Genomic DNA, 27,201 nt, shown 5'->3' on the forward strand with positions numbered 1-27,201 from the left:
AGCTGTCATCCCTGTTGGACAACATCTCCCACCCCATGCAAGAAACTCTGACAACACTGAGCAGCTCCTTCAGTGGCGGGCTACTGCACCCACGATGTGGGAAGGAGAGGTTCAGAAGGTCTTTTCTTCCAACCGCTGTCAGACTCCATAACCAAGACCTCACAATTGACCTCACACTCACGGACAAGCAAACACACACTTCAAATACATCACAGTAATTACCAACTGTACAGGCGTACCCATTGTACATGTGTAGATATATACATATTTATTTTTTGCTGCTATTATCCATTTTCTGCCGTGACATGTGCGATTTCCCACTTGTGGGACTAATAAAGGCTGATCTTATCTTATCTTAAAATGTAAAATTGTTTTAAATAGCACTCACAGAAGGCAGGATGCAACACCAGAATTCACACACAGTGCCAGCTACTCGCCTCTTGATGGCGATCTTTCACACAGCACAATGATCTCCCCCCACGTATTCATGTTACATTGCTCTTCTGAGAAGCACCTGGTTATTGTCTGCCAACCTTTTTACGTAGATGTAATCCAATTATTACATATTCGTGAGGTCACTACTGTTTCGTTAGATGTTCTGTGTCATAAAAGAAATATGGGAATGAATACACACAACAGCACAGCTACCCTAAGTATTTACGCGTGCAACTGCTAACATCTACATTTTTATTATAGAACGAATTCATAAGGCTATTGTACGAAGGTGCAAAGCAAATCAGTGCCTTTCACAGAACCCTCCATCCATAATGCATCCTGGGAACTGCTGTTCATTTGAAATCCCTCATGCGTCATATAATCATCCAAGAAAATAGTAGCTACGCGGTATTTGAAGGGCGAACCTTCGTCTATTCCCTATTATAAATGTAATGTGACATTTTTGAACTAGCGTCGCCGCATACGAGAGGAACTGAACGGACTGCGAGGGAAAAGACTGCAAATCCCACAATGCCGTTCGGCAAGGTTGAGGATTGCGGGGGTCTCTTTTTGGGGTCCGCGCTGGCCAGTGCTGTGTGAGCTCCACGATTCTGCCGAGATGTGAATAGCACCGGCAGTGTGGAAGGCCGTGGAGCTTCGCTTTTGCCTGGAGCAGAACCGGAGCACCGAGTCCTCGGAGGGGGAAGATCCCGCGTCCATCATCCGGCAACTGCACATCTGGACCGGCTCTCCGGCTCGGGCGGCTGAAAGCAGGTGCATATGAACGGTGGTCGGTGCTAGGCTAACGCACGGCGGGCAGCCTTTCGTCTGCTGCCCCCCCCGGAAAATGCGCGTATATTCTGGACGTGGGGTTTAAAGGTGGAGTGTTGCAGCGTGACAAAGACGAAATTTGTAAAGGCTGTCAGTGAAAAACGAGGAGTGATTTGAATAGAGTGAATAGAAATTTTCCAGTCCGACCATGTGCATATTATAATACAATATTAAATTGTAATTGTATATTCGGTCGTTCGGTGTGCATCGCCGGTGGCACGTTCATTCAGCGCTGGTGGCGGGTTCGGTGTTGGTTCTTGACCCCCTTGCGCCCCCCTCGCCGCGGTGTCCCCCCACCCTCGGACCCGAACCCGAACCCGCACCCTGCTGCCCTGCCAGCGTTGCTGAGATACGGCCGCTCAGGGTTTCCATCTCGCCGTCGCAGGAGGAGCAGCAGCAGGAAAGCACTTTGCCCCGCTTCCAAGTTCAGGAAGCAGCGTGCATGTTTAAAATGCATGAAAAGTCTCGCAAAATTTCCACGTCGGACCACGTTTTTATTTACGTCTTCATTCGACTGAAAGCAGCAGTGAGATTTTACAGAAATCAATTAGAATCAGGGCCAGTCTTTTTTTTTCTGAAAAAGTGAGCACCAATCAGTTCTTTTGGCATTAGCAGCATTTTACTTTTAGCAAACCAAGGAAAATGAGTGCTCTATGAAATGCCCCATGAAAATGAAACATTTTATTTATAAGTATTTTTGTGGTGCGATATGCTGAAATAGAAAGAGGACAAGGAAAAGTCCTGGCACAATTTAACAGAATATTCATTGCTGTTAAATCATGTGTGATTTGAATATGATGAACCATGAATGCTTATGCAATTTTTCTTTTACAAAATGCATTTATTTAAATTGCATGATTAAATATGATTTTTGTCCTAGACATTTCCTTTCCCCTGAAAACAGAACTGTGTAGGTTGCTGTGCATGTGGAGATTAAGCATGTAAAAAAATGTTGGCACTGATGGGATTTATAATGCAGTATAAATAGATTTAGATATAATTAAAATCCCAGGGGGTTGGAAGCATTTCCCCCAGTGCATGTGATAATTAGGAGTAGAATTTTAGCGCTCGTTAAATAATAATAATAAAACAGAGAAAGAATTAAGATGCTATGAAAATGAATTAATATCTAAATAAAAATTTGCATTAACCATTAAAACCAACAACAATCAGGCGGACATAGACCTAAACATTTTAGTACCGGACATGGGCTTGGGCTTTGGTTTTTCCGATCTGCGGAGCTCGTGGTTTGGTTCAGACTGTCTAACGCATTTCTATGGAAATTAGTTATATATTAATAGTAATATATTATTACAGCGCTATTGCAGCAGATTAGGATTTGTGTACTCACTATATATGGTATTTAATCTTTTAAGTCCTGAAAACAAGTGATCAGATGAAGTAATATCTTGACAGTAAATGTAATCTAACTAACAAATGTGTGTGCTTGTTAAGAATAAATCGTTCTTGTGTAAATGCCTGTGAGGAATTAACTAGGCTAATGTGCTTCCCTGAGAATTCCGAGTGCCAGCAAAAGTGAAGTTTGATTAAACTAGGTTAACTCAACCTACTTCTCAGGCCACACTGACTGCTGTCTGCAAGCCCTCAAGCTGTTAAATAGGTTATCCTTATTTTTTCTCTACTCTGCGTGGAACGGTGGAAAGGCTACCTCACAGTCCTAAATTAAGCCGTTGCAGGTCCAGCACAAGGCGCTTAGATTTATGTTCAAGCTAAATTCAAGCATTAAGGCTGACTGCATTAAGGACAATATGGATTTGGGTCTCTGTCATGCACATGTCCTAATAAGTGGCTTTTTAATATGGTTCGCCGTAATTTGCCTCTCTGCTGTATCTGTAAACTGGCTTCCGAACCTTAACAGATGGGAGAGTCATTCCTGGCACATGCTGGTGTCACATCTGCCCACAGAATATCTGAAGGCTTTTTGCAGTCAGGCTTTTGATCCCATCAGTAACTAGTTTCGTCCTCACTCAGGAAATCAGGTCTGAGCAGATCCCGGGCATGTGGCTGCGTCGCCATAATCAAGAATCGATTTAGATCTGTTAACATGGCTGCTGAATCCTCACCTGGTAGTGGGCAAGGGTTAAAATTTGGCCTGAGAAGCTGCTGAGGCGGCGTTCCAGCGCCCTGTTGCCCCTGCGTTCCTCTGGATCGATGGGCTCTGCATCAGGCCTTGGCACAGTGCCCCCTTTCAGGAGAGCCTGTGTACAGCTCTGCTGGATGGGAGCAGTAGGTCTGACCCTGAACACGAGAGTGCAAGTGTTCAAGATGATATATTAAAGAGACATGGCTTTTCATGATATGTTAATTTATGAAGATTTAGATGAGGGAGTCACTGGAAATATACAGGATTATGAGCATATATAGATGCTCATTAATCAAACCCATCCAGCTGTACTGAACATTAAAATATAGATGATACAAACAATGATTAATAATGTTTGTTTGGTTCCTCTCTTTTCATCTTCACTGTCTGTCACATACAAGCCTGGTCCGTGAAGCAGACCATTCACCGTAGGTGGTGTGTGTTACGGTGACTCAGAGACCACACTACTCCCGACTTCGCCCACTCGGGTGTCCCAGTACGTCCTCTGCCTGTTAATGGCACGCCGAAGTGCGGCGAGCGGCAAGACACTGTTCTTTCAGACGTTCTAAACGCTGCCATTGACAGCAAGTCTGCTCTCGGATGCGGCACTCTACTAAATATAACCTCTCAGCCGGCAGTCTAGCACTCAGGCACATAGTCTCTGACACAAGCGATTCCAGCAGTCACGTCTGATTCGCTGCTGACTGACTCATGTTGTTACACTGCGGGGCTCGGGCACTGCTGGGTTTTTACCATGTCATATGCCAGTCAGGACCCGCCGAGGAGTCAGGTCCTGTCGTATTACGTCTACAGACTACTACAGTCCTTGCCAAAAGTTTTGAGAATGACAATAGTTGTTTCTGTTTCTGTGGTGTATTGACGTATAATAACAAGCATTTAGTACGTTTCAAAGGCTTTTATTGACAATTTCGTCAAGTTTATGCATAGAGTCAAAATTTGCAGTGTTGCCCTGGCATGCTGTCAATCCTGGCATGCTGGATCAAATCCTGACTGATGGCAACCCATTCATAAATGGTCAGTGGTTGGAGTTTGTCAGAATTTGTGGGTTTTTGTTCCTCCACCCGCCTCTTGAGGATTACGGGAGGTTCTTCCTCGACCGCTAGGCCACCACTGCACCGATCTCAGCAGGTCCTTTTGTGGCAGGGCTGAAATGCAGTTGAAATGTTTTTTGGGGTTTAAGTTCATTTATATGGCAAAGAGGGACTTTGCAATTCACCAGCATGCGTTAATCGGCAATTAACGTATTAACCTCTTCATTGATGTCCTACAGGCCAGTTCATCCAAATGAAAACAAACTAGATCACATTTGATTTTTTTTTTATTCACAGTTGATTCACATTTTCTTTACAAATAGTCCTTTATTCTTTTCAACCGAGTAAACATGTCTAAGTCTGAACTAATTCAAATTCTCAAACACACTTACAGTAGATGTGTCCGTATGATCTGCACCAGCTACCCAAAATTGCTGGCTGCACAGAATCCATTCTCATCCTGCCTCAGTGGCTGAGCCGTTCCAGATAAACAACACCAATTGGGTACTGACACAGACCAGGCCGGCTCTGTGGAGACACCGTGCAACGTGCAGTAAAACATGAGAGGCGCTCACTCACATTCACAGTTTGTTCAGTTCAACATTTACAAAAAAATGAAAGTGTTCAAAGAACGCCATTCATTGAACGTGAGCATGCAGAACACTGAGCAGCACACACACAGACAACTGAGATGGTGTTTGGTCACAAGACCGTGACAATGGCTTTCTTTGATCCTCTCTCACAGTATGACGTAGGAATATCATTTAGGAACCCCGATTAAAGACGGCACCACGACATTTCATCTTTTGTCTGTGACAGCCCTAAATTAGGCCCGTCTTAGGTTTTAGGCCTAATTAGCACACGTGGCCCTGAAAGATGATTTTCCTTTGAGGAAAAATAGCAAGAAAATTGAGAAAGTGTTGCTCTCATTAATAATTTGTGAATTTCTGGCCTAAAATTCTGAAAAGTGGTTGATTGTGCCCAAGAGTATTCCACTGGCCCACGTCTACCATGTAAAAGGCCCCAATGCATTGCATATTTCAAAGGTTTAATCCATTAAACATGAAATTAGATTAGGACCCGACTCTTAAGCCTTTGAAAAGGACAATTTCCATGATTAGATTAATCCACAGATGCCGGCGGAGACGGTTTCCGCTGTGGATGTAGAGTTACCTAGAATTCTCACAACCTGCCATGCACAAACCCATTAGGGAAGCGTTCAGCGCCAGGCCATGTAAATTACCCCAGCATCTATGCAGTTTCATCTCCATAGCAGCCAGCTGTGATGTTGTGTTTCCAGAGCAACGGTCCTCATCGCTCTCATGCCTCCCTTCATCTCTCAGACGTGGGTCAAGCCTCACAAATAGGATTTACCACCACATGACTGTGTTTTGTGCGTTAGAATGCGTGTTGAAGCCCCTACCTGTAAAGGTCGCGTGAAATTGGAGAGACGCCGTAAAGCACCTGCTGGAGCCTCGGCCCGAGTGGCCGTTGTTAGGATTTGTCGAGCGAGGCTGGAATCAATCTCCCCTCCCCGGCGTTTCGTGCCGTTTTACTGAAGAGCCTTGAGTGTTAGATCCAGAGGCACGTCTTGTCTGTCCGTGATTGCTCACGCATTGATAGCCGCGTGCGCGCCGGGGACCCGGCCAGGCCATCGGAGGGATTGGATGGAGGTGTGGAACGTGATAAAAGATTCAGTATATTAGGGAAAAGTGGAATCCATCATGGAGATGTTTCTCTGCGCCCTTGCAAGGGCAGGACTGCAGGCCTTCGTACCCTTTAGTCACGTCAGTAATACTTAATGTTGGTCCATGACTGAAATTGTTTTTTCCTGCTCTGTACGTGGGTAATGATTGTTTTTTTTTTGTTTTTTTTTAGTAATCCTCTTTGTCTTCCATCTCCATCGGCCCATCTTCCTATCAATCTCCCATCTCTTATTTCCTTGCTGCATACTTGCCGAGCTTAATGCTCAACATGTGAAGCAGCAGCTTTAATGGGGGGGATGTGAAAGCTCGTTGTGGAAAATGTAATCTAGAATTCATTTTTCTAATTGGGAACAAAGGAGAGCATTATCCGAGATTTAGCTGCTCGCCCACACATGCAATCACAGTGGCCGTGATTTAATCTCCGGAGCTGAAGCCGCATCCTGCAGCCTACGGTGGCCACCTGCTTGGCGAGGGCCGCGCTGCCGCTTGGCTGCCATTGTCTGTATTTCGGTGTGTCAGCGGGTACCGGGTGGGGGTCTGAGGATTTGTCGTCAAATGTAAGGACACACATATTGATTTTCAGTCCAGACCCAACTTTCATTATGAGTCCCTTTGGTAGCCATGGTAACTTGTTTTCTTTACTCTGAATGAGTTGAGTGGCAGCAGGCTCTCAATCCCCTTAGCAGCAGAACCGTTTCTGTTTTTCCAGCAGCAAATCTGACTTGAGGCATTCCGACGCTCTACCGGTATCTCAGATCTGATATACAGGTAGAGTCTGATACACTCCGCCCTCTGATATGGGTCGGAATTCCAGACGGGCGCGTTTCTGAAGTTCGGGGGAACATGTTGTGTTTCACTTCCATTTTGGAATCCGTCTGGTCGTGCTCATTTCGCTGATCGGAAAGCTCCAGTCACCAGAGAGACCCAAAGATAGATCCCACTCCCACTCCCCTGCCCTCTGAGACATGTGAGAATGAGACCGTAATGGAACGGGTGAGAGTGAAGGACAGCTGCCTGCAGGGTGAGGCTGCATCAACCTATGCCCTAAATATCGCCTGTTACCATCTGAAAAATCACTTTTTGAAGGATGTAATTTGTCGATAAACACAAAGTAACAGAAAATGAACTAAGAAATAACTCTAAAGAAAACAACGGACTTTTCCTATTTATTGACATGTATTTCTAGGAATCAGCACTGGCTTGAATAAAGAACAGCGGAGCAGCAGGCTTCAAGGCCTGCGAAAGGAGAAACGTTAATGACATTTCTGTTTAAACAATTGTTCCGTGTCTTTAGAAATCGCATTAAGTGAAATTGTCCATCAAATTCGATTCTGTTACCCTTTTTAAATCAAATTTCCTCCCCTTTCATTTTTGATATCGGTTTTTTTTTTTTGCAGTGTTATTATTCTGTGCATTGCCTGCAAGGTTTGTTTCCTTCGGTCGCAGGCTGATGTAGCGTGCACCGGCAGGTGGGCGGCGGTGGAGCAGATTACCTGGGGGAATAAAACCAGGAGTCGTGCCTAGCTCTGGGTCCGCTCCGCTAATGAGGTCGGGCTTCCAGTTTGTCAATCAGACCCAGATTTCAGCTCCTGTAATTATTTCACTGTTTGGCTGGCCACGCTGGTCATATGGGAGCCTCTCGTACCAGGTCGATGCGCCGAGCATATGGATGTCGCGCTGAGACCGCGGATGTGGGCGTGAAGTAGTGCGGCCGGGGGAGGAAGAAAGCGGAATACAGCGAGGACGTCCTGCCACGGCAGCCAAGCACCATTTCAAAATGAGTTGAAGATTCTATGGGGGAGATCACAGCTAATTACTCTAATTACTGACAAATAAGTGGCCATGTGCGCCTGTGGGGGTGGCCAATTTAGTGACGTTTTCTCTAACAATGTTCATGCAGATGAGCTCAGGCTCAAATGAATTCCTTCGAATGTGGCTGGATGCTGTTTTTAAAATATGTTGGGAAAACCCTAATAATTTGATCTCTTGAGTTTTTCATCACCTTTGTGATTGGGATGTTTTTGGGCTGGTCATAAATCTTTGCTAATTAGCATGGCCCCACCCCTAACGCAGCCAGATCACGCAAGCACCAGTGGCTCTCCTGCTCCATCGGGATTTATTACACCTCTTAGTACATTAGTTGTGCTTTTGACCTGCAAGTGTATCTTTCCTGGCTAAATAATGTTAATCAGAAATAATTATTGCTTACTTGCAAAAATTATGACAAATGATGGTCATTCTGTTGAGGAACAAGTTTGATTGCCAGGTAGATTGTTGTGCTCTGGTACCAAATCAAATTCTGGCTCTGGAGGCTCAAAAATGTCCAATAAAGCAGCCAGTGTTTCAGCTCGTGGCTGTAATTGACACCTGAGAAAGGGGTGTGGCTTCAGCAGACATTTTTTTCTATATTGTCCATCATACTGTGAAAATATTGTGAAATCATTTTCAGGGCTTATTGCCCAGCCCTAATTTAGAATGGTATAACTCGGTCGGCGATCATTATACCAATACGTGCTGTCTCTGGAGCTGAAAATGAACCACCACATTTCATTTAGCAAATGACCCACCCTGTCTCCACTAGAATTTTACAGTGGAAATTCCATGCAGTCAGAGCAGAATATAAAATGTGTGCCTATAATGACCATTAGGTCATGCTGCAGTCACATGTGCCTTTTTTGCATTAATGAAGGACAATGCCAAAATAACATTAAAGCAGTCTCACTGTCTCCAGTATGGGTCCAGAGTCCCCAGTGTCTCTCAGTATCTCACACGCATGATTTTCATCAATGTTCTTTATTGGCTGGTGCGTACACTGATGCTATTCTCAACTTTCTGCACCATTCATCTTAGTTTTTAGGCCATGAATAAGAACAGTAAGTAACACCACATTGGGGCCAGTCACCACAGTGATCAAAAAATGTCCAATGGATCCATCTGTAAAGGGCTCTATTTTTTCAATCTTTTCTTCCTCCAGCACACTGGTCTCTTCATGTCTAACCTCCCTTTCATCTTCCTGCAGGTATTTGAAGATCCATTTACGGGGGGAAGGGGCTTTCAGAGAGACAGTGGACCGAACGGGAACCGCAGACTTCACAGGCATCTCTGTGTCACCGTGTCAAGGAGGACAGGTTGATGAACAGTCACTTCCGCGGCCCGGGAGACGCGCGAGGATTTTGAACAGCAGCCGGGTCGTGGGAGGGGGGCAGTGGGCAGTGCTCTGGCAGAGGAAGGACGGGGAGAGGGCACACTGGTAGGCAAGCGGCTGCAGGACAGAGATTACAGATTAGGAGATTAAGGAGAGCAGCAGGTGGGGGGGGGGCAAACTGGGCTGTCAAAATCCGTACCCCCCTCCAAAAAAAGGCGACATTCTACAAACAAAAGTGTCTAAGTGTTCAACTCTGAAAAAAGCACGTTTTTTGCCATTTCTAATGTAGCCATGATTGCTACTAATTCCTTTTCTTAGCGAGCCTCAGCTTGGCATGGCCACAGAGCCCTGCCCTGAACGTCTGGCATCCGGAGAGTAGAATAATGGCATCTCCACACCCACCCAGTCCTCAGCAGAGGGACTGACAGGCACCGAAGACAAGACAATGCCTCGCGTCCCCCTTCGTTAACCATCCAAACCCGCGGCAGAATAGGAAAAAAGAGAAAGGGCTTCAGAAGCCGTGGAAAGAGCAGGGAGGGGTGGGAGTGCTTTTCGCGATGACTGGCAACTGCGGCGAATTTCGCTTGTTCAAATCTGCGGTGAGACTCCACCCTTCCTCCCCGTGTGATTGTGCCGCTCAGCCGCTCCATTAAGGCTCAGCCGAGCGCGAGCAGACGCGTGCGATTCCGATCACTCCGGAGGGCGGAGGGAGACGGTGAGGATGAACGGCCAGGAGATCTGGTGCCTGCGCAGACAGAGCCTGCAGGACTCCCGGGGCTGAATTTCTGCCTCGTGTAGTGGCTTCGGTGACAAACGGGGCTTGACAAGAGGTGCAGGGACCTACGGTTCCCCATCCACGGCACCGCCGAGCTCCGGTGGCAGCTTTCAGACTGACCCTGGGAGACAAGGAGCCGAAGATAAGACACATCAGAGGGAGGACGTTTTCTTCCGAGGAGCAGCGTGTGTGAGCCGGCACGCTGAGTAGACCTGAAGTCAGGGTGGGGACGGTGGCAGGGGCCGGCGCATGGCAGTGGGGGGGCCGCGTGGCACCTCTCTCGCAGCAGCCGCGGGAGGGCAAGGGGACCTGGGGGTCGTGGTGGGCCGGCTGGACGCGGCCACAGAGACCCGGAGAGCTGCGGCCGTGGTCGGCCGGGGGCGGCGGAGGGGACAGGTCCGGCCGGACGGGGGGCATGCGCTGTTCTGTGCGGGTATGGGTGCTCCTGGGAACACTGGCCCTCCTCTTCCTCACCTCCCTGCTCTTCTCTCTCACCCTGCGGGGAGGCGTCGGCCTGCCCTACCTGGACTCGCAGGGCTGGGAAATGTCCCGCCGGGTCAAGCTGGTGCCAAACTATGTCAGCTTGCGCAAACTGGACCCTCAGGAGAGCAGTCAGCAGAAGACCTGTGCCTGTGTCCACTGCGTGGGCGACCTGGGGGTCTCAGACTGGTTCGATAAGAGCTTCGACCCTGACATCTCGCCTGTGTGGACGCGCAACAACATCCAGCTGCCTTCTGATGTTTACTACTGGTGGGTGGTAAGTGGTCCAGCTCCTCATCCCTGAGTGTCCCCGAGAAGCTACTTGCTTTGTCCCTTCGCTGGGTGAAAAAAGAGTGACGAGAGTGGGCAGTTTTTTTTTTTTTTAAAGAGGATATGAGTAATGTCTGAAAATGGAAAGTGTAAAAGTTTGGTGCCAGGAACAGAGCTCAGTTATGTGCATATGTAAGGCGAAGCCGAGAGAGACGAAAGGACATTAAACTGGGAGCTCTGGGTGGCAGATTCACTGGCCAGAGAAGTGGGTTCGTTGTTGCCTTGTTTGTCCTTGTTGTGGAAGTATGCTGGCTAATGCATGACGCTGCAGTCTCTGGCCAGCCAGCCAATAATGCATTATGAATGAGTCAGAGGAGCAACAGGATTGGCCAAAAATTTGAGAAAGAGTGCAAGAAAGTCTGCTGCAGATTTAAAAAAAAAAATCTATTTATTCACGTTACACATACCAGCCTGTTCTGGTCATATATTTTGAAAAAGCAAAAGCGAATAACAGCAAAATAACCGCCTGGCTGCGGTGCCAGTGGCACATCTGCCAAGACTTAGTGATCCCCGCAGAGAGCTGGCATCAGAGAGCGGCGGAGTGATGGAGAGAGCGATGGAAGGAAAGGAGTGGAATTGCAGCACATTTGGAGCGTGTGTCTGGGATTGAGTTAATAATGCTGTACCCCTGGCCTCTCTCACCTTGTCCATCCTGCAGATGCTCCAGCCTCAGTTTAAACCCCACAGCATCAAGCAGGTGCTGCTGCGCCTCTTCCAGGTCATCCCCGGCCGCTCGCCCTATGGCTCCTGGGACCCTGCCCGGTGTCTGCGCTGTGCCGTGGTGGGGAATTCTGGGAACCTGCGCGGGGCGGGGTACGGGCCGGTCATTGACAGCCACAACTTCATCATGAGGTGAGAGAGATGCTCCGACAGACTGAAAGGAGGGGTTTGGAATGAGAGTCTGGCAGGAAAATGGATGCAGGCAGGGTGGGCTGAGGGATATATTTTGAACGCTGCCATTAATCACAAATGCACACACTAAAAAAAAAGTTGACTAAACTATCTCATTGTCATGCACACTTAATTCACTCACAAAAAAAGTCTGTAGGTTTCTGCGGGAAATTCTGCATTTACTGATTGCTGAACATGTTTGATCTGAACAATCCAATCATATCAGGGGCCATTCAGAATCAGTGCACATCTACACATCTGTGATGTGATTGGCAGCTTTTGGATTCCATAGATTGATGAAACAGTGACAGAGTGACTGAAGGAAAATATAATAAAATACTTATATCTGACAGTTTTTCTATATTTAATAGTTTTTATTTGCATAAATAAAACTCTTGTGCTCGAAAAGGTTTAAACACGTCATTTACATAAATTACTTGTAGTGAATCTGTAGTGAGTCTGCTGCTGTTATTTAAATGTTCTTTACGTGTTCACATCAATTTAAATGCACGTACTGTGTGTGTTGTTACATTCAACTACCAGTCACCAGTAAGTTTTAATGATTTTGAATGTTAAAAAGCGCAGTAGTGTGGGGCCAAACTTCTGTCTGTCTATCTGTCTGTCTGTCTGCCTATAATCATGTGGCATTTAGGAAGGATTAATTTCCTTGTGTGACAGTGCAGGATTTCTACTGTTGGCATTTTTGTGATTGGAAGTGAACACGTGGAGCTGTAATCTGCGTTTGGTGTTTTAAATCTCCGTGGTGGATCATCAAGTGTCAGCATCCTGGCACAGGACACACGAGGCCTGGTGATGAAATGCCGCCTCTCAAAATTGCTCCACGAGGGGCTTTGTGTCTTAAGAAGATCAAGAGAGGCAACATATAGATTATAGCAGTAATGCACTAAAACCTGAGCTCAGTTAAATCCCGCTGCATGAATCCTCCGCAGTGAAGGCATAAACAAACAAACAAACAAACAAACACAGGAAACCTCTCAAAATGCTCGATAAAACCCTGCCAAAACATGACCAGCGCGTAATATATGCTAACAAACCCTTCCTGCACGCCTACTCGGCTGGAGAAATGGCTGAAGAAATAAAAACCCGAGGGGGAGTGAGAGAGAAGAAATGAGGGAGCAGGAGGGAACATTGGATGGGTTCTTGTTTTTAATGAGAATAGAACGCGAGTGGGCGAATAAATAACCGTACCGGCACATCAGAGCCACAAGAGCAGCCGCTCCCTCTCCGCCGAGACCTGTGTGGGCTGGGCCAGCGGCCCGTCTCTCCCTGGGCATTTTCTCTCCCTTGTTGTCGGCCTCTCAGCTTGTGCCTGCGATTTGCCTGCCTTGCTTTGACTCCCACCGTCTCTTGTCTGTCAGGATGAACCTGGCTCCCACTGTGGGCTATGAAGTGGATGTAGGAAGCCACACAACCCACCACTTCATGTACCCCGAGAGCGCCAAGAACCTGGCTCCCAACGTCAGCTTCGTTCTGGTGCCCTTCAAGACGCTGGACCTCGTCTGGATCACCAGTGCTCTTTCAACCGGCCAGATCCGTTTGTGAGAACAACAGTGCTTTTTTACATTTTAACCACAAATTCTCATAATGAAATTAAGGGTTTTACATCAGTAAGCGCAACACACATTGTGCCCTCCTCCCTCTGTTTTAATAGGCCTGTGCACTTTTCACGCTTAGATATTCTGTTCACGAGTTCAAGGTAATCTGCAGTTCTCACACCTCCCCTGGTGTCTTCTCTCCCCTCCCAAATTATTCCAGACCAGCGAGTTTAACACATTCAGGGGAGAAAACTCTGGCCAATTATTACCTTCTGACTCTTTCCAATAATACTACATTTAAAAAAACAAAAGTTCTCTTTCTGTCTGTCATACTTTCCCACAGTACTTACGCTCCAGTGAAACAGTATCTGCGTGTGGACAAAGACAAGGTACTTCTTTTCCTTCTTCTCTGAACGGTCATATTTTCATGATATAATCACAAGCGATAATAAATCATTACACATTTGCTAATGAGCTTCTCTTTATTTTGTTTGGGAACTTTTGAGATTTAACGGGGCCATATTCACATTTTACACATGATGTTTCAAGATATATATGGCACCTTAACTGTGCCAGCTGGCTCTGTTTTAATGTATTAATAGTGTGAACTTTCTCTTTTGCTGCTTTCCTTCTTTTTTTTTTTGGGTACCTGCCTGGAAGCAACTCTGTATCTGCCAATTTTCTAAATTAAATATTCCAGGAAAGTGATTTGCAGCTAGAGAAACTACAGTCAGCAGGTGTATAAGCCAACAGTAGTTGTCGAAATACACACAGGCTGGAACTTACCAAAGCACACTGGAAAAAAACTTTTTGCTTTATTAGAGCGGTGGGTGGATGGCTTGCCTAATCTTTTCCATTGATTTACCAGTTAAAATGCATCAGGAGAAGCTGCTGAAATCGTTGCTTCATTTGTGGTTTTTAAACGTAATTCTGTGACCCCCAGATGCTTTCATCCACAATAGCAATGGGGTTTTGAGTCTGAGTCTTTTATTTTGAACCTGTATTGTATGCCGGGCTGTTCAAAAGTCAAAAGTAACACATAGTGACTGTAACAGCTTACCTTGTCAATATCAAATCGCCTTGTATTTACTTTCAAAAGTGATTAAATAATATTTCTCATTACATCACCTTCATTGCTTTATTGGAACAAAACCAAAACTACCACTGCAACCAGTACAAAAATATATAAATTATAAATTCATATAGCTGCTCTGCTGCAGCTACTGTGTTCTTGGAGTTTTTAGGTTGAACTACCCTGATGTGCACAATGAAAATTAAAATAAAAAAAATGAAATGTATCATTGTTATTTGAGTTTACACTACTCAACAATAATTCAACAGTTACATGCAACTGTACAATACTGCTCAGTGATAGCTTTCTCCCATGGTCGCCTAATGTTTGTGTAACAGATGTCATATAATTTTTCCATTACCAGGTACAGATCTTCAACCCTGCATTCTTCAAATACATCCACGACCACTGGACCCGGCATCACGGACGATACCCCTCCACAGGCATGTTGGCCCTGTTTTTTTCACTGCATGTCTGTGATGAGGTAAGTACCTTCAAGCTGTCATTGGTTCATTAGCAAACAGTGGCATTGGTCTGTAAATTTACCTCAATGAACAGACGGGCCTTGACTGGTGTATCGATGTTCTTGTGAGTGCATTCATCTCTGTCAGTCGGAGCAGCAGGGTGTGATCCGTTCTCTTTGCCCTTGCAGGTGAATGTATTCGGCTTTGGCGCAGATAGCCGAGGGAACTGGCACCACTACTGGGAGCAGAACCGCTATTCTGGCGAGTTCCGCAAAACAGGGGTTCATGACGCCGACTATGAGGCACAGATCATCAACTTGCTTGCCAAAGCCGGCAAGATTACTGTTTTTCCAGGGAAGTGAGGTCCAAATACTTTGCTTTCTGGAGGTGGATGGAATTGAAAAAACAAACAAACCATGAGACACGAATGAAAAGGTTAAAAAAAGTGACCCTGCTCTGAACAAAGAGGATTTGGGGTCATTTGTCTGGTTGGTTTGTAAGTGACTGCACTGCCTCCTGCAAGCCTACCTCAACACAGGCGAAGACATGAGAGAGTGACTGATGGCTCCACGTTAGTCAGGTGGGTGGAGGAGGAGACGTCCTGCTCCTAACACCACTCACAGGCATCCTGTGGACAAATGCACGTTTACAAGCCGCTAAGGCTTTTTTTTTTTTTTTATGAGTTACTCAACTTTTTTGTTAGCCAGACTGTTGTTCCGACAACGCGACCCTGCGTCACTGTGTGCGCTCACCGGTCGCTGGATGCACAGAGAGGAATTGGAACCCAGACTCAGAGCACACATGTAAATGTGCTCGCACACAGTATTAGTAGTACAGTAATGTGTCTGTCGTCATAGAAACCAATTGTCTGCTGAAGAAGAGCCAACAACTCAACTGCTCGGCTTCACAAGTCAGAGCCAGACATGAACAAAAGTACATGTGCTGCCACCTGCTGCCTACAACCAGACACTACTGAAGCCGGCTGCTGCAGACGACAAGTTATCTAATAAGAAAAATACTTATTATGACAGTGTACCTATTGCATTAAAGAGGAATGTTGCTTTCTAGTGAACACCGAAATGATGTTTAACCAAATACTGTAAGTATTTTAACAGTAATGTGACGCGGTATTTGATGTGCTCCACTAAGTAGAGGCTCTCGGCTCACATTAGTGTCCAGTCTGTTATCAGCAGTGATATATGTTTATTACTATTGCCATTTTCCTTGTTTGCACATCACGCTTTGGGCTTAGTCTGTTTAAATGACAAGCTGAGTTGGTCTCATATCGAGGATTTTGCCTTTTCTGAGCACGGTGTCACTAACTAAACTAACTTGGAAGTTGCATGCATTTGAACCCAGATGGTTCAGACATGCAGAGGTGTAGACATTGTCCAAGTGGTCCTATCCTGCAACACAGTGAACAAGAATGTGTTTTAACAAGAGAGATGCTTTTCTTTCCCCTTTTCACTATACGCTTTGATATTCAGGTGTGTTATATACCTTTTTCATATCATAAAAGTGAAACATATCAGTTATTTCAAGCTATCTGAACACACACACAGAGAGACGCTTGCGTGCCTTGTCCTAGCTCAGGACACACCCTCCATCTTTAACCTTCACTTCTCAAGAGTACCAGGCCACCAAACGGCATAAAACAACGACAGATGACGGAATCTACTGCAGGGTCAACTGGTGAACATCTACTTAATCCTTACATAGGTCTGTTTAGGGCTTTATGGCTTTCTCGCCCTCTTATGTTGGGTTAATGGAAAGCAGCGCCTTGTCCACTGAGCCATTCCAAACCACCACGTCCTCAAGGCTGTTGAACTGAACACTCAGGGCTTTATTTTAACAGCGCGGACACTGGTGCAAGTAAGACGTGTTGGTTAGCGTCACATCTCCTGGGGTTTCTTGCATAGGTGAAAACACATTACACTGGCTAGTACATAGCTCGCACTCGTCAGTGTGTATCTATTTCGGAGAAATGTTCCAGGGAAGAGTCATTATGTAACGTTAGCAAACACGCTTCCTGTGCTAAGGTCTTATGTGTGCCAGTCGTATCGCCACTAAAATATGGCCTTCGTTATTTTTTTTACTCTAGAGCTGCGTTTAAAAAAAAAAAAGTGTCGCATAACCACTCAGAAGCATATCTGAACAAAAACAACCAAAAAAATCCAAATTCAACCTTCTGTTTTTACATGACAGAATTGGCCGTGTCACAGTGACTTGTGTCTTAACTTTGTTTTAGCTAATTTGCTATCCCAGAATTCCTAGCCAAGCTAATATAATTACTTACAGGGTGGTGCACTTATTTAACAAGCCTGTTAAAACTTAACATCTTTTCACACGAACTTCTCAACCATCTATCTGTTGTCAGATTTGTATTGTTTTGGGGTCTCCTTCAGTGAGGAGGGGGCCATTATAGAACCATCCCTTCCAGGGTTCACGAGCCTGGGCACGGTTCCACCTCTATTAGCAGGGTCTCGTCCTGACAACGTATCCACCGACAACAGACTGTACACGTATATCCTCGCTATGGTATTATTACTACTATTAACGATAATCTTCATTAGTGTTACTAAGTGGCCATCATTGGGTCAGTGCCCATTTCTCCTTTTACAGCCTCAGTCCCTGTGTGTAACTACGGACTTTTTATCTTATACTCCTGTACAAATAAAATAAAAAATAAAAAAACAATAATTATTGTTCTCTCTGTGTCAGGCATGGAGTGTATGAATTCAACAGTTGATAAGTCTTAAGGTTGACCATCCATACAACAAAATGTTCAGAAGCTGAAGAGGAGTCTTCTATAGAACTGAGCTGGTATTGAACTGCGTAAATTGAAACAAAAAAAAAAAGATCCAAAGTAGGATAAGTGGGTTTTTAACATAGATCAGCAGTGTAAAGCTAATGAAATTCATATTTAACACCTAGTTCTTTTTAAGAACCCTAGGTGACATGATTTTCTGTAAAAATGTAATCAATTGTTTACGTCAGTGAAAAGTTCCCTACCCCACACAACAAAAATAATTGATGCATTTTGTATTTATTTGCATTTTATTCCTTTTTATTCTAAATGAGCAGTTATCACAGTACACATGAGAGATGGCTTGTTGAACATGAATGACGATGACTGTTACAGTGTCAGGCTTTACCGTTACCATCAAAACCTCCAAGGTTGAGTGTGACAAACACAGAGAGGTACACCTAACACAACCAAGCAAACCACTGACTAGTAGCAGTCTACAGATTTCCATTCAGTTCTGGTGGCAACCATAATATAAAGATACTGCTGTCATCAAATATATTGAAGGATGAATTATGGAAGCAATTGAAGTGTTCATAGGACAGAACTGAATGGATGAAGGATTCATTTTAAAACAAAGTTATTCATACATGCACATACATCCACTAAGCTCTCCAAGGAGATATGGGGGGTGCTAAACCATCATAACCGAGGCATGTACAAAATGCCATCTGGAATGTCCAATTCAAGAGACAAATTTACAGATTGGAACACTCCAGTGTAACATCTGGTTTGGTGACTGAGTGAGTGAAACCCAATCCTTTCATCACTCCTTTCTTTAGTTTTCACCCAGTTTGAGACGGGCGAACTCAGTGGCCAGCAGCAGAGCCTCCTGTATGCAGTGAACGTTCTTGCCCGTGGCCTGAGCAGACATGTCCTTCCCACCGCCCTTCCCATCCATCAGTGGACAGACTTCCTGGACCCACTCGCTGGCCTTCAGACCTTGATTGGCAACATCCTGAAAGTTGTTGAGTATTAGCTTTTTCTCTAAACATTTATACTTATTTATTTCAATACAATTTGGTTTTAATGACTTGTACATGTACAAGATATGTGAAACATACAGGGAACATAAAAATGCATCAAAGATATCACTGACACAAACCTGGGGCACTTGGCATAAGCAAATGATCTTGCCAGCTTCGTGGTCCACTGTGAAGAGCATGGCAGCACTCTGTGGAGAGCTGGTCTTTAACAGCTTCAGAGACTCATTGAGAGCCTGAGGAAAGGATGTAAAGAGAATGGTGACAGGTCAAGGACACTTCTCTAGGTCAACATTTTAAAAATATTGAAATATTGGAGAATATTATTTTGACCACCTTTGCTGAAGCTCCACTTTCCATCTCCATGATGATTAGGGGCTGGTTAGGGTGGCTTTCAATCAGCTCTTTTGTCTTCTCAAGCACCTGGAGAACATGAGAGTACAGTGTAATGAACACATAAGACATCGTCTGAAACATTTCCTACCTCAAAAAGTGAAACGGGTATGAAAAGAAAGTTGAAGGAAATCTTCTAACAGTTTATTTAAACCATGTCATAATTCCCAAGAATGGCTAATAATGAGACACGGGGCAGTTGTGGCCAGGCGGGAAAGGCAGTGGCTTTGTAACCAAAGGGTCAAAATTATGGGTCAAAATCTCAAACCCTGGTCCCCTTAAGCAAGGTACCATCCCCACACACATGCCCCCTGGGCGCCTTTCATGACTGCACAGTTTGCCAAGGTTGAGTGTTAAATTCATAGGACATTTTATTTTGTGCACTGTGTGCTGTGCTGTATATCACAATCACTTTCGCTATTCACAATCAACGAACCCTCTTTTGCACATCAGCCTTGCTGGCTCTGTCCAGGTCATCCATAGTCTTCTTCAGGCCCTTTAGAGACTCCCTCATCTCATCCTTCTGCCACTGAGAGATCACTGCGGTGCCCAGAGTCTGAAGCAGCCAGTCAGAGGAACATTAAGATCAGACAAAAGAAAACAAGTAACAAGAAAGTTTTACTGTCATTGCTTTACATGCATTAAAGACTACTGACCTCTGTCAAGTCAGCGATTTCCTTTTGCACGTCCTTGTTGGGAACAGTCTGGGCTTTCACTGTCTCTCCAAGAGAGGACAGACTTTGCCGAAGGGCATCTGCTTTCCTCTGGGCCTGTTACACAAAATACTCTCTCACATTAGTCACTAAAAATACTCCTAATGGCTCATAGAAAGTGAAATTAATTATTAATACAACTTAATTAAAGGATCTGTTTTAAAACATTAAAATTTCTTAAGGGTAAAAATGCTCTCCCTAAACGTTATTTGGCTGATGTGCTATTTGTACGTGTGCTGTGCATATGTAGCAATTAATCTTCCTTAAAATAAACCTAGAGTTGCACTGAGAGATTCTGAAGGTGCAGACCAAGGAAGCTTCTCTGATTACTTACTGGATTCTCCATATATGAAATATGTTCCCTTAAGCATTTATAAATGGATTTATTAGTTTAGTTAATAAAATCTAGCTGACTTTGGATAGTACAGTAGAGCATTTCTTAATTATGATAGGGCTGCTCGGGGCAGGACAATGTTAGCAGCAGAATGGAATTTAAATAAGATGGAAAACAAACCAAAAAATGCTTACTGATATTAATGCTGGGAATGCTTCATCTCATCCAGTCACAGTAGTAAGGACTATATTTTACATTGAACTAAGTCAAAGCATTACAGAACCAAATTCAGAATCATATTGCTGTTGCATTAAATGTATCACTTTTGCACTCTATTGCACTGGAAAGTACAAATTTAAACATGTATGACAGCCTAAAGGGCGATACACACACCCCTCTTATTAATCATCATTCTTTCTGCTGCAGTGCGCTGCAGCACTCGGGTCTCTGCAGACGCACTGACAGATGGTGAAGCGTCCTTATGCTTCCCTCTCACCTTCTGGGCCTCTGCTCCTGTCACGGCAACGATGCGCCGGATTCCCTTAGCAATGGCCTCCTCTGACACAATGACAAAGGGAGCAGCATGGCTTGAGTTCTGCAGATGGCTGGTGTGAGAGATCACACAGGAAAGTTTGAGAAAAATTCAGGGAGTCTTATATTATTAACCTTAAATGCCAGGATAGCCTTAAAATGGAAATTTAAATATACATAGTTTGTGATAATATTAAAATTAATACATATGAGCCCTCTGAGCCTGCCATGACGCAACGGCCAGAAATGAACACTCTCTGGCCTATAATCTGAATTCAAGTAGAGTACATTTGAATAAAATGAACACTAAAAGACTTTCAAATCACATGAGTCAAAATTTGTCACAACAGAACACATAACAAATTACACTAAGTAATTTTACAACTTAAATGCTAAACAATAAATTAATTATGAATTTGTGTACAGTAGCACACTTATATGAATCTTTTTTATTTTATCCATGCATTACTCACGTCCCACCACAGAACTCAATGGAGGTGAGTGACCCGGCAGCCCCGTTGGGGTCAGCCAGCAAGTCTGTTACAGGGATGCCAATGGACACCACTCGGACTGGGTCAGGGTACGTCTCATCAAACACGGCACGCAAACCCTGGATGGCCTTTGCTTCTGCCAGTGGGGCTTCCATAGCATAGACTGGCTGCATTACAGAGAGAAAATGTTACTACGTAGTCATTGTCTGGAAAAATTAAACGATGCGCTGCTTGTTACGCATGTTGAAATATTACACTTTTGGGGGTATTTACCTTGGCATCGCAGATCAACTCACTGGCGATTTGCTCTGTGCGTTTCACCTCTGCAGTGGTCATGGCACCCTTGGCAGTAAAGTCAAAGCGCAGCCGGTCTGAGGCCACCAATGAGCCCCGCTGATCCGCCTCACCCAGCACCCCCCGCAGAGCAAAGTTCAGGATGTGCGTGGCAGTGTGGTTGCTCATGATGGGCCTGCGCCGAGCCTGAAACAGCACACTTGGGTGTCATAATAAGGCACCAGATTTACATCGAACACATTAACTCTAAGTATTTTACCTCATCAATGTGAAGAGTTAGCCGGTCCCCGACCTTCAGGGTCCCATAAACTGTTCCGATGTGAAGAACGTAACCCCCGCGCACCTGTGTGTTCTTGACTGTGAACTCCATTCTCTAAGATCAGCAGCGAGACAGGCACACATACATCAGAAACTCAAACATTGAGACATCTGTTGAAGTTATTAAATCATCCTCGACCTCTCCCACTGCCTTACATCCTCAGCAGAGTCGTTCTCTTGCAGCATGTAGCCCTCATCAAAGCTCTGCCCTCCCTGCTCAGCATAAAAACTGGTTTGGTCGAGGACCACGCCACACTCTTGTCCTGTGGTCACTTCATCCACAAATGCACGCTCCCTCCTCAGGGCCAGGACGGTGCCTACGCTCTGCTCGAAGGCTGAAAGAGAAGCCAGCATTAACACACATGCACACAAACTAAATCAGCTGCTGCGCTCTTCTAACAGCTCCTACCATAGTTTCCACCGTCATTCGAGGTGTAGCAGTACTTGGGGCTGTCATCAGTGGGTGGGGTGCCCTTGTTGCGCAGCTCCTCGATGGCATAGATGTCCAGCATGATATGGTCTTCGTCTCCAGCACCCTTACCCTGGGACTTCAACTGCAAAGGACAGAGAAATTAGTGTCACTACGTGAAATGTGAAAAGAACTGGAGTTCTTTTATGTCAGGCATAGTATAGGCACAGGCGGAGTAATATTAAACTGATTATGTCTAAAAGAATAAGAAGTGAGAAGGGCTTGTCTTATAGGTTCAGCTTTGGTTCATGGTTTAAGCCTAGGCTTAGATTGGAAAATACACTGCTCAAAATAAAATGAAGGGAATACTCCAACACAAATCACACTTCTGTGAAATCTAACTGTGCAATTAGGAAGCAACACTGACAATAAATTTCACATGCTGTTGCACAAATGGAATAGACAACAGAAGGAAATTATAGGCAACTAGCAAGACGTCCCCAATAAAGGCGTAGTCCTGCAGGTGGTGACCACAGACCACTTCTCAGTTCTTATCCTTTCTGGCTGATGTTTTGGTCACTTTTGAATGCTGGCATTGCTTTAACTCTAGTGGTAGCAGGAGACGGAGTCTACAACCCACACAATTGGCTCAGGTAGTGCAGCTCATCCAGGATAAGATAAAGATAAAGGGAAGTGATTGTCACATGTGATACACAACAGCACAGCCCTCTGCATTTAACCCATCACCCTTGGTGAGCAGTGGGCAGCCATGACAGGTGCCCGGGGAGCAGTGTGTGGGGACATTGCTTTGCTCACTGGCACCTTAGTGGCACCTTGGCAGATCGGGATTCGAACCGGCAATCTTCTGATTTCAGGGCCGCTTCCTTAACCGCTAGGCCACCACTGCCATGTGGATGGCACATCAATGCGAGCTGTGGCAAGAATGTTTGCTGTGTGTGTGTCAGCGTAGTGTCCAGAGCATGGAGGCCCTACTTGAAACAAAACATGAAGATACCTGAGCAACTTTCTTTTCCTCCTCAAATCCCTCCAGATCCACACCCATGCCTCTCTCCTCAGCAATAAGGGCAGTAAGATCCAGTGGGAAGCCATATGTGTCATACAGCAGCCACGCAGTGTCACCTACACAAATTAAATAAACCAAATATGTTCAGCTTCACTGGCAGCTGTAGACTGAAATGAAGCTGTAACAAAATGAAGTCCACATAAACAGCTACAACTGGTATGAAATAAATATTTTCTCAAATTACATCTCAAGACAATGACAAACACAATTCCCAGTCTGGATGTTTCGGAACATGTGTTTTAATTAGTGTTGAGAAAAGATTGTAGTCTTTTGGCTAATTCAATACTATTTCCTAAATGATTAGGACTGTTCATGCAACTCTGTAGGTTTAGTTACCTGGAATAGTTTGGCTGTCTCCCAAACTCTGGATTTTGCGGTCCAGGATGCGACGGCCCCTGCTCAGGGTCTTGAGGAACTGAGCCTCCTCCTCATTAATGATGTCCTTTACCATATCAGGATCTTTCCTTAGCTCTGGGAAGGCATCACCCTGGATGCAAAAATAGAAATGAATTAGAAATCATTTAAAAGGTGATAGGGAAGGTGTGGTGCTGTTTATAAAGAACATACTAAACATTTGTAGGGAACATCTAAACCAGTGAAGACAACGATTTTCTTACCAGTGATTCTACCACCACATCCACCAAGGTGGCAAAGAAGCCCTGCTTTGCTCCAAGCTTCTCGTGAGAGTACCGTACAGCACGACGGAGAATCCTCCTCAACACATAACTGCACAGACACAAGAAGTTCATTCATAGTAGGTGCCAACATAGGTTCATACAGTTTGCTATAAGGATATTATTTCAATAAATACCATAATGCCATGACATTAAATAATGAAGCAAGAAAAAGAGAATCTCACCCTCTGCCAGTGTTGTCAGGTCTGCCACCATCAGACAGGGCAATGGTTATTGTGCGGGCGTGGTCAGCTAACACACGGTAAGCCATATCAATGCCATCTGCGTCCTCAGCACCGACCTTGCCTGTGTACGATCTTGCACCAGTACCCTGGGGGGCAAAATTTTTTTTGCATTAATTCAGCAACAGAAGAAATTCTCATGCTCTACTGAAAACATTCAACTTACCTTCTGGATGGCATCAAAGTACGGGATGAAGAGATCAGTGTCATAGTTGGACATTTTATTCTGCAGTACAGAGACCAGGCGTTCCAAACCCATTCCTGTGTCAATGCTCTTCTTAGGGAGAGGCTTCAGCTCAGTCTCTGACTCCCTGAGGTGAACAGATCACAAATGAGATGAGCTGGGGGAAGAGAAGAAAAAAACATGCACCTAGGTCTGTCTGCACCTGTTGAACTGGATAAACACCAGGTTCCAGATTTCCAGAACATTGGGGTCATCCATGTTGACCAAATGGGCAGCATCTCTGCCCCCAATGCGGTCATAGTGAATCTCACTGCAAGGTCCACAGGGGCCCGTATCCCCCATCTCCCAAAAATTATCTTTCATGTTGCCAGGCAGGATTCGGCTGTCATCCACTCTACCAAAGTAAAGAGAGAGACACATGAGACCATTTGAAAAGACAGGTCATGATGAAAGAAAAGGCAGACAATTCTGTTCACAAAGGAACAAACAACAAAACAATTATATGCATTGCTTTCCTATAGCAATCAAGGAAGCAGCACTCAGCATCGCAATTACAACCTGTAGACTACATAGTCTCAAGATAGGTAACCACCTCAGCACAGCTGACTCACCCCAGATCCAGCCAAATTTGTTTGCACTCTAGGTCCGGCTCCAATCCTGCATCATCGTCACCCCCAAAGTAGGTGACATAGAGGCGATCGATGGGGATTCCTAACTCCTGAGTCAGCAACTCCAGAGCCATCTTACAAGCTAGTTGCTGAGGAATGCGAAATAAAGAACACACTCTTGCCCAATCACAGACTCTTAACTGATGCACACAAAAATACTAAATTAAATCCACAGTAATTATTATGTCATCACCATTCTTCACCAAACCTTTACCCAGGCTTACCTTAAAGTAATCACCAAAGGACCATGAGCCCAGCATCTCAAAGAAGGTGTGATGGTACACATCCTTTCCAACATCGTCCAGGTCGTTGTGCTTGCCACCAGCTCGAATACACTTCTGTGTGTTTGCTGCACGCCGTAGTTTGGCCATAGGGTGGGATGGATCAATGGTGTTCAAGAAAATGGGTTTAAACTAAAGGCACAAAGGGGGGGAGAAGAGACATTACTTCTGCAACTTGGTCTGAACTGGCACAAAATCCAAATGTGTCAACCAACCTGGTTCATTCCGGCATTGGCAAAAAGTAGAGTAGGGTCGTCCAGCGGTATTGTGGAGGATGAGTGGACGTACTGGTGTTCATTGCGACGGAAGAAGTCGATGAACTTCTCACGGATCTGAGCAGCAGTCAGGGAGGAGTCCATTCTGACAGCGTTTTTATCACCAGACTAGAAGTGAGCACACCAAACACTGAACTTGAACCTGGACTTGTTTTAAGATTATTGCATGTTACCAAGACACAAAAAGATGCTTGGCTGTTAATTTTCCTGTTTTCATGAGAAGAATTTGGTGAGAAAACTGATACTTTATGCATTTCAATTTGAAACCTGGATTCAAATAGGTACAAACCACACACAAAAAGCAAGTAACTTCATGGGGTATTTCAAGCAAGATCACACAGATTAGTAACTTTCTGCAAAAAATCTAAATGCAGTCACAATGCAAGATGGTCAGACCGCAATCAGGGCAGGGATTAAGGTATGCAGCACTTATAAAACTGGTGATGCAACCAGCCAACACACCCCAGGCCGGAAGACAGTGGGAGGATCACCTGACAGCAGCTGAAAGCTTTGGCACAGAAAACAGTAAGGTGGAGACCCATGGGTGACAACTACACTCCTAAAGAGACGAAGACCATTGAACTGACCGATACACCTCAAATCAAATCCCACAGACTGAACAGTGGACCACTGGTTACTGAAAACTTAGAATATAATACACAATATAAATAAAAGAGCTAGTCACCATTATAAGCTGTCTAATTGCAATGCTAGGCTAGATGCATGCTGATTATTATCCGGTGTCGCATAGAGCTACACGATGTAATCAACACTTTCAGTACAGTGACGACAAGGCCATTGCGGGAGCAGTTTTTAAAAAATTAAACTCGCAAAAAATATAATGTAGCGGCACACCTGTCATTCATTATGCTAGCTGCGCAGCTAGCCATTCACGCAATCTATAGGAATTATAGGATTCGTGCGAACGTCATCTTCACGTTTCGAACGGGGTTTGTGTAAATAACTAAAAATGTTTAACGAGTCATGGTTAAAAACTTACATTAACAATTCTCTCCGACGCCGCTCTCTCCAGCAGACACGCTACTTCCCCACGCCGGTGCGGTGAATGAGAGCCGAGAAGCGCCTAACCATACCCCGCTACTATTGGTCCATCAACAGCGGCGCCAGCACAAAGCGCGCATCCGATTGGCTCAAAGTGCAGTCATTCACATGAAACCTCTTACGTCATCACCTTCGTTTACGCTTCGAAATGGAGTTGGCTGATGCAACAAAACATTTTCTGGGGTCTGTTAAAGCAATAAACTAGTTAATGTGTTGTCTACAATATAATCGTTTTATAGGCAGAACAAACAGGAGAGTACATTATAAAGCAAAAGCATATTTAATCCCACTACGTGCATGTGAATGGAATTGTATTTCGTTTCAGGGATAAGCAACAGACCAAATTAGTTCGTATGCGTAAAATAATAGGATTTCACGAACACGGATATAATTATGAAAAGTGGATGATTGGTTGCTTGATAATAATTACACACTTGATGTAACTAAATTATGTAAAAATAGCTTTATTTAATAACGTAATGAATTGTTTCTCTCAATCTGTTGCTGGATTTGAGGTGGCTCATGTTGGGGGAAAAGATCGTACATGTGAATAAATGGACAATGAGCATTAGAGAGTTGTTGAATTTTATTTTAGTACAAATTGACATTGAAAATATA

General features: G+C 44.7%; 2 protein-coding genes across 4 annotated transcripts; one reads left to right on the forward strand and one right to left on the reverse strand.

The window, feature by feature from the left end:
* Positions 1–10,386: 10,386 nt before the first annotated feature.
* On the forward strand, positions 10,387–17,541 carry st3gal2 (ST3 beta-galactoside alpha-2,3-sialyltransferase 2). 2 transcript variants are annotated; one of them, XM_028958439.1, is made up of 6 exons: positions 10,387–10,805; positions 11,517–11,710; positions 13,129–13,308; positions 13,649–13,694; positions 14,742–14,861; positions 15,030–17,541. In XM_028958439.1, the coding sequence occupies exons 1-6, from the start codon at positions 10,464–10,466 to the stop codon at positions 15,201–15,203; spliced, it is 1,056 nt and encodes a 351-aa protein (XP_028814272.1). In that variant the 5' UTR covers positions 10,387–10,463; the 3' UTR covers positions 15,204–17,541. The 2 variants fall into 2 exon arrangements, with proteins under 2 accessions (XP_028814272.1, XP_028814271.1); XM_028958438.1 differs by having other exon boundaries at positions 10,402–10,805; positions 14,742–14,820; positions 15,030–15,206.
* Positions 17,542–17,879: 338 nt separating this feature from the next.
* LOC114766943 (alanine--tRNA ligase, cytoplasmic-like) lies at positions 17,880–26,599 on the reverse strand. 2 transcript variants are annotated; one of them, XM_028958322.1, is made up of 22 exons: positions 26,522–26,590; positions 26,013–26,080; positions 25,462–25,629; positions 25,190–25,378; positions 24,909–25,054; positions 24,500–24,691; positions 24,280–24,424; positions 24,057–24,202; positions 23,815–23,923; positions 23,534–23,684; positions 23,129–23,253; positions 22,114–22,258; positions 21,861–22,039; positions 21,646–21,759; positions 21,366–21,572; positions 21,075–21,259; positions 20,567–20,675; positions 19,680–19,793; positions 19,460–19,579; positions 18,967–19,053; positions 18,753–18,866; positions 17,880–18,605 (listed from the first exon to the last, which is right to left on the reverse strand). In XM_028958322.1, exons 2-22 carry the CDS (start codon positions 26,061–26,063, stop codon positions 18,426–18,428), a joined length of 2,976 nt encoding a protein of 991 aa, XP_028814155.1. In that variant the 5' UTR covers positions 26,064–26,080; positions 26,522–26,590; the 3' UTR covers positions 17,880–18,425. The 2 variants fall into 2 exon arrangements, with proteins under 2 accessions (XP_028814155.1, XP_028814156.1); XM_028958323.1 differs by lacking the exon at positions 26,013–26,080 and having other exon boundaries at positions 26,522–26,599.
* Between the last annotated feature and the right edge of the window lie 602 nt (positions 26,600–27,201).

Source organism: Denticeps clupeoides, chromosome 17, assembly GCF_900700375.1.
Source record: "Denticeps clupeoides chromosome 17, fDenClu1.1, whole genome shotgun sequence".
NCBI classification, from domain to species: domain Eukaryota; kingdom Metazoa; phylum Chordata; class Actinopteri; order Clupeiformes; family Denticipitidae; genus Denticeps; species Denticeps clupeoides.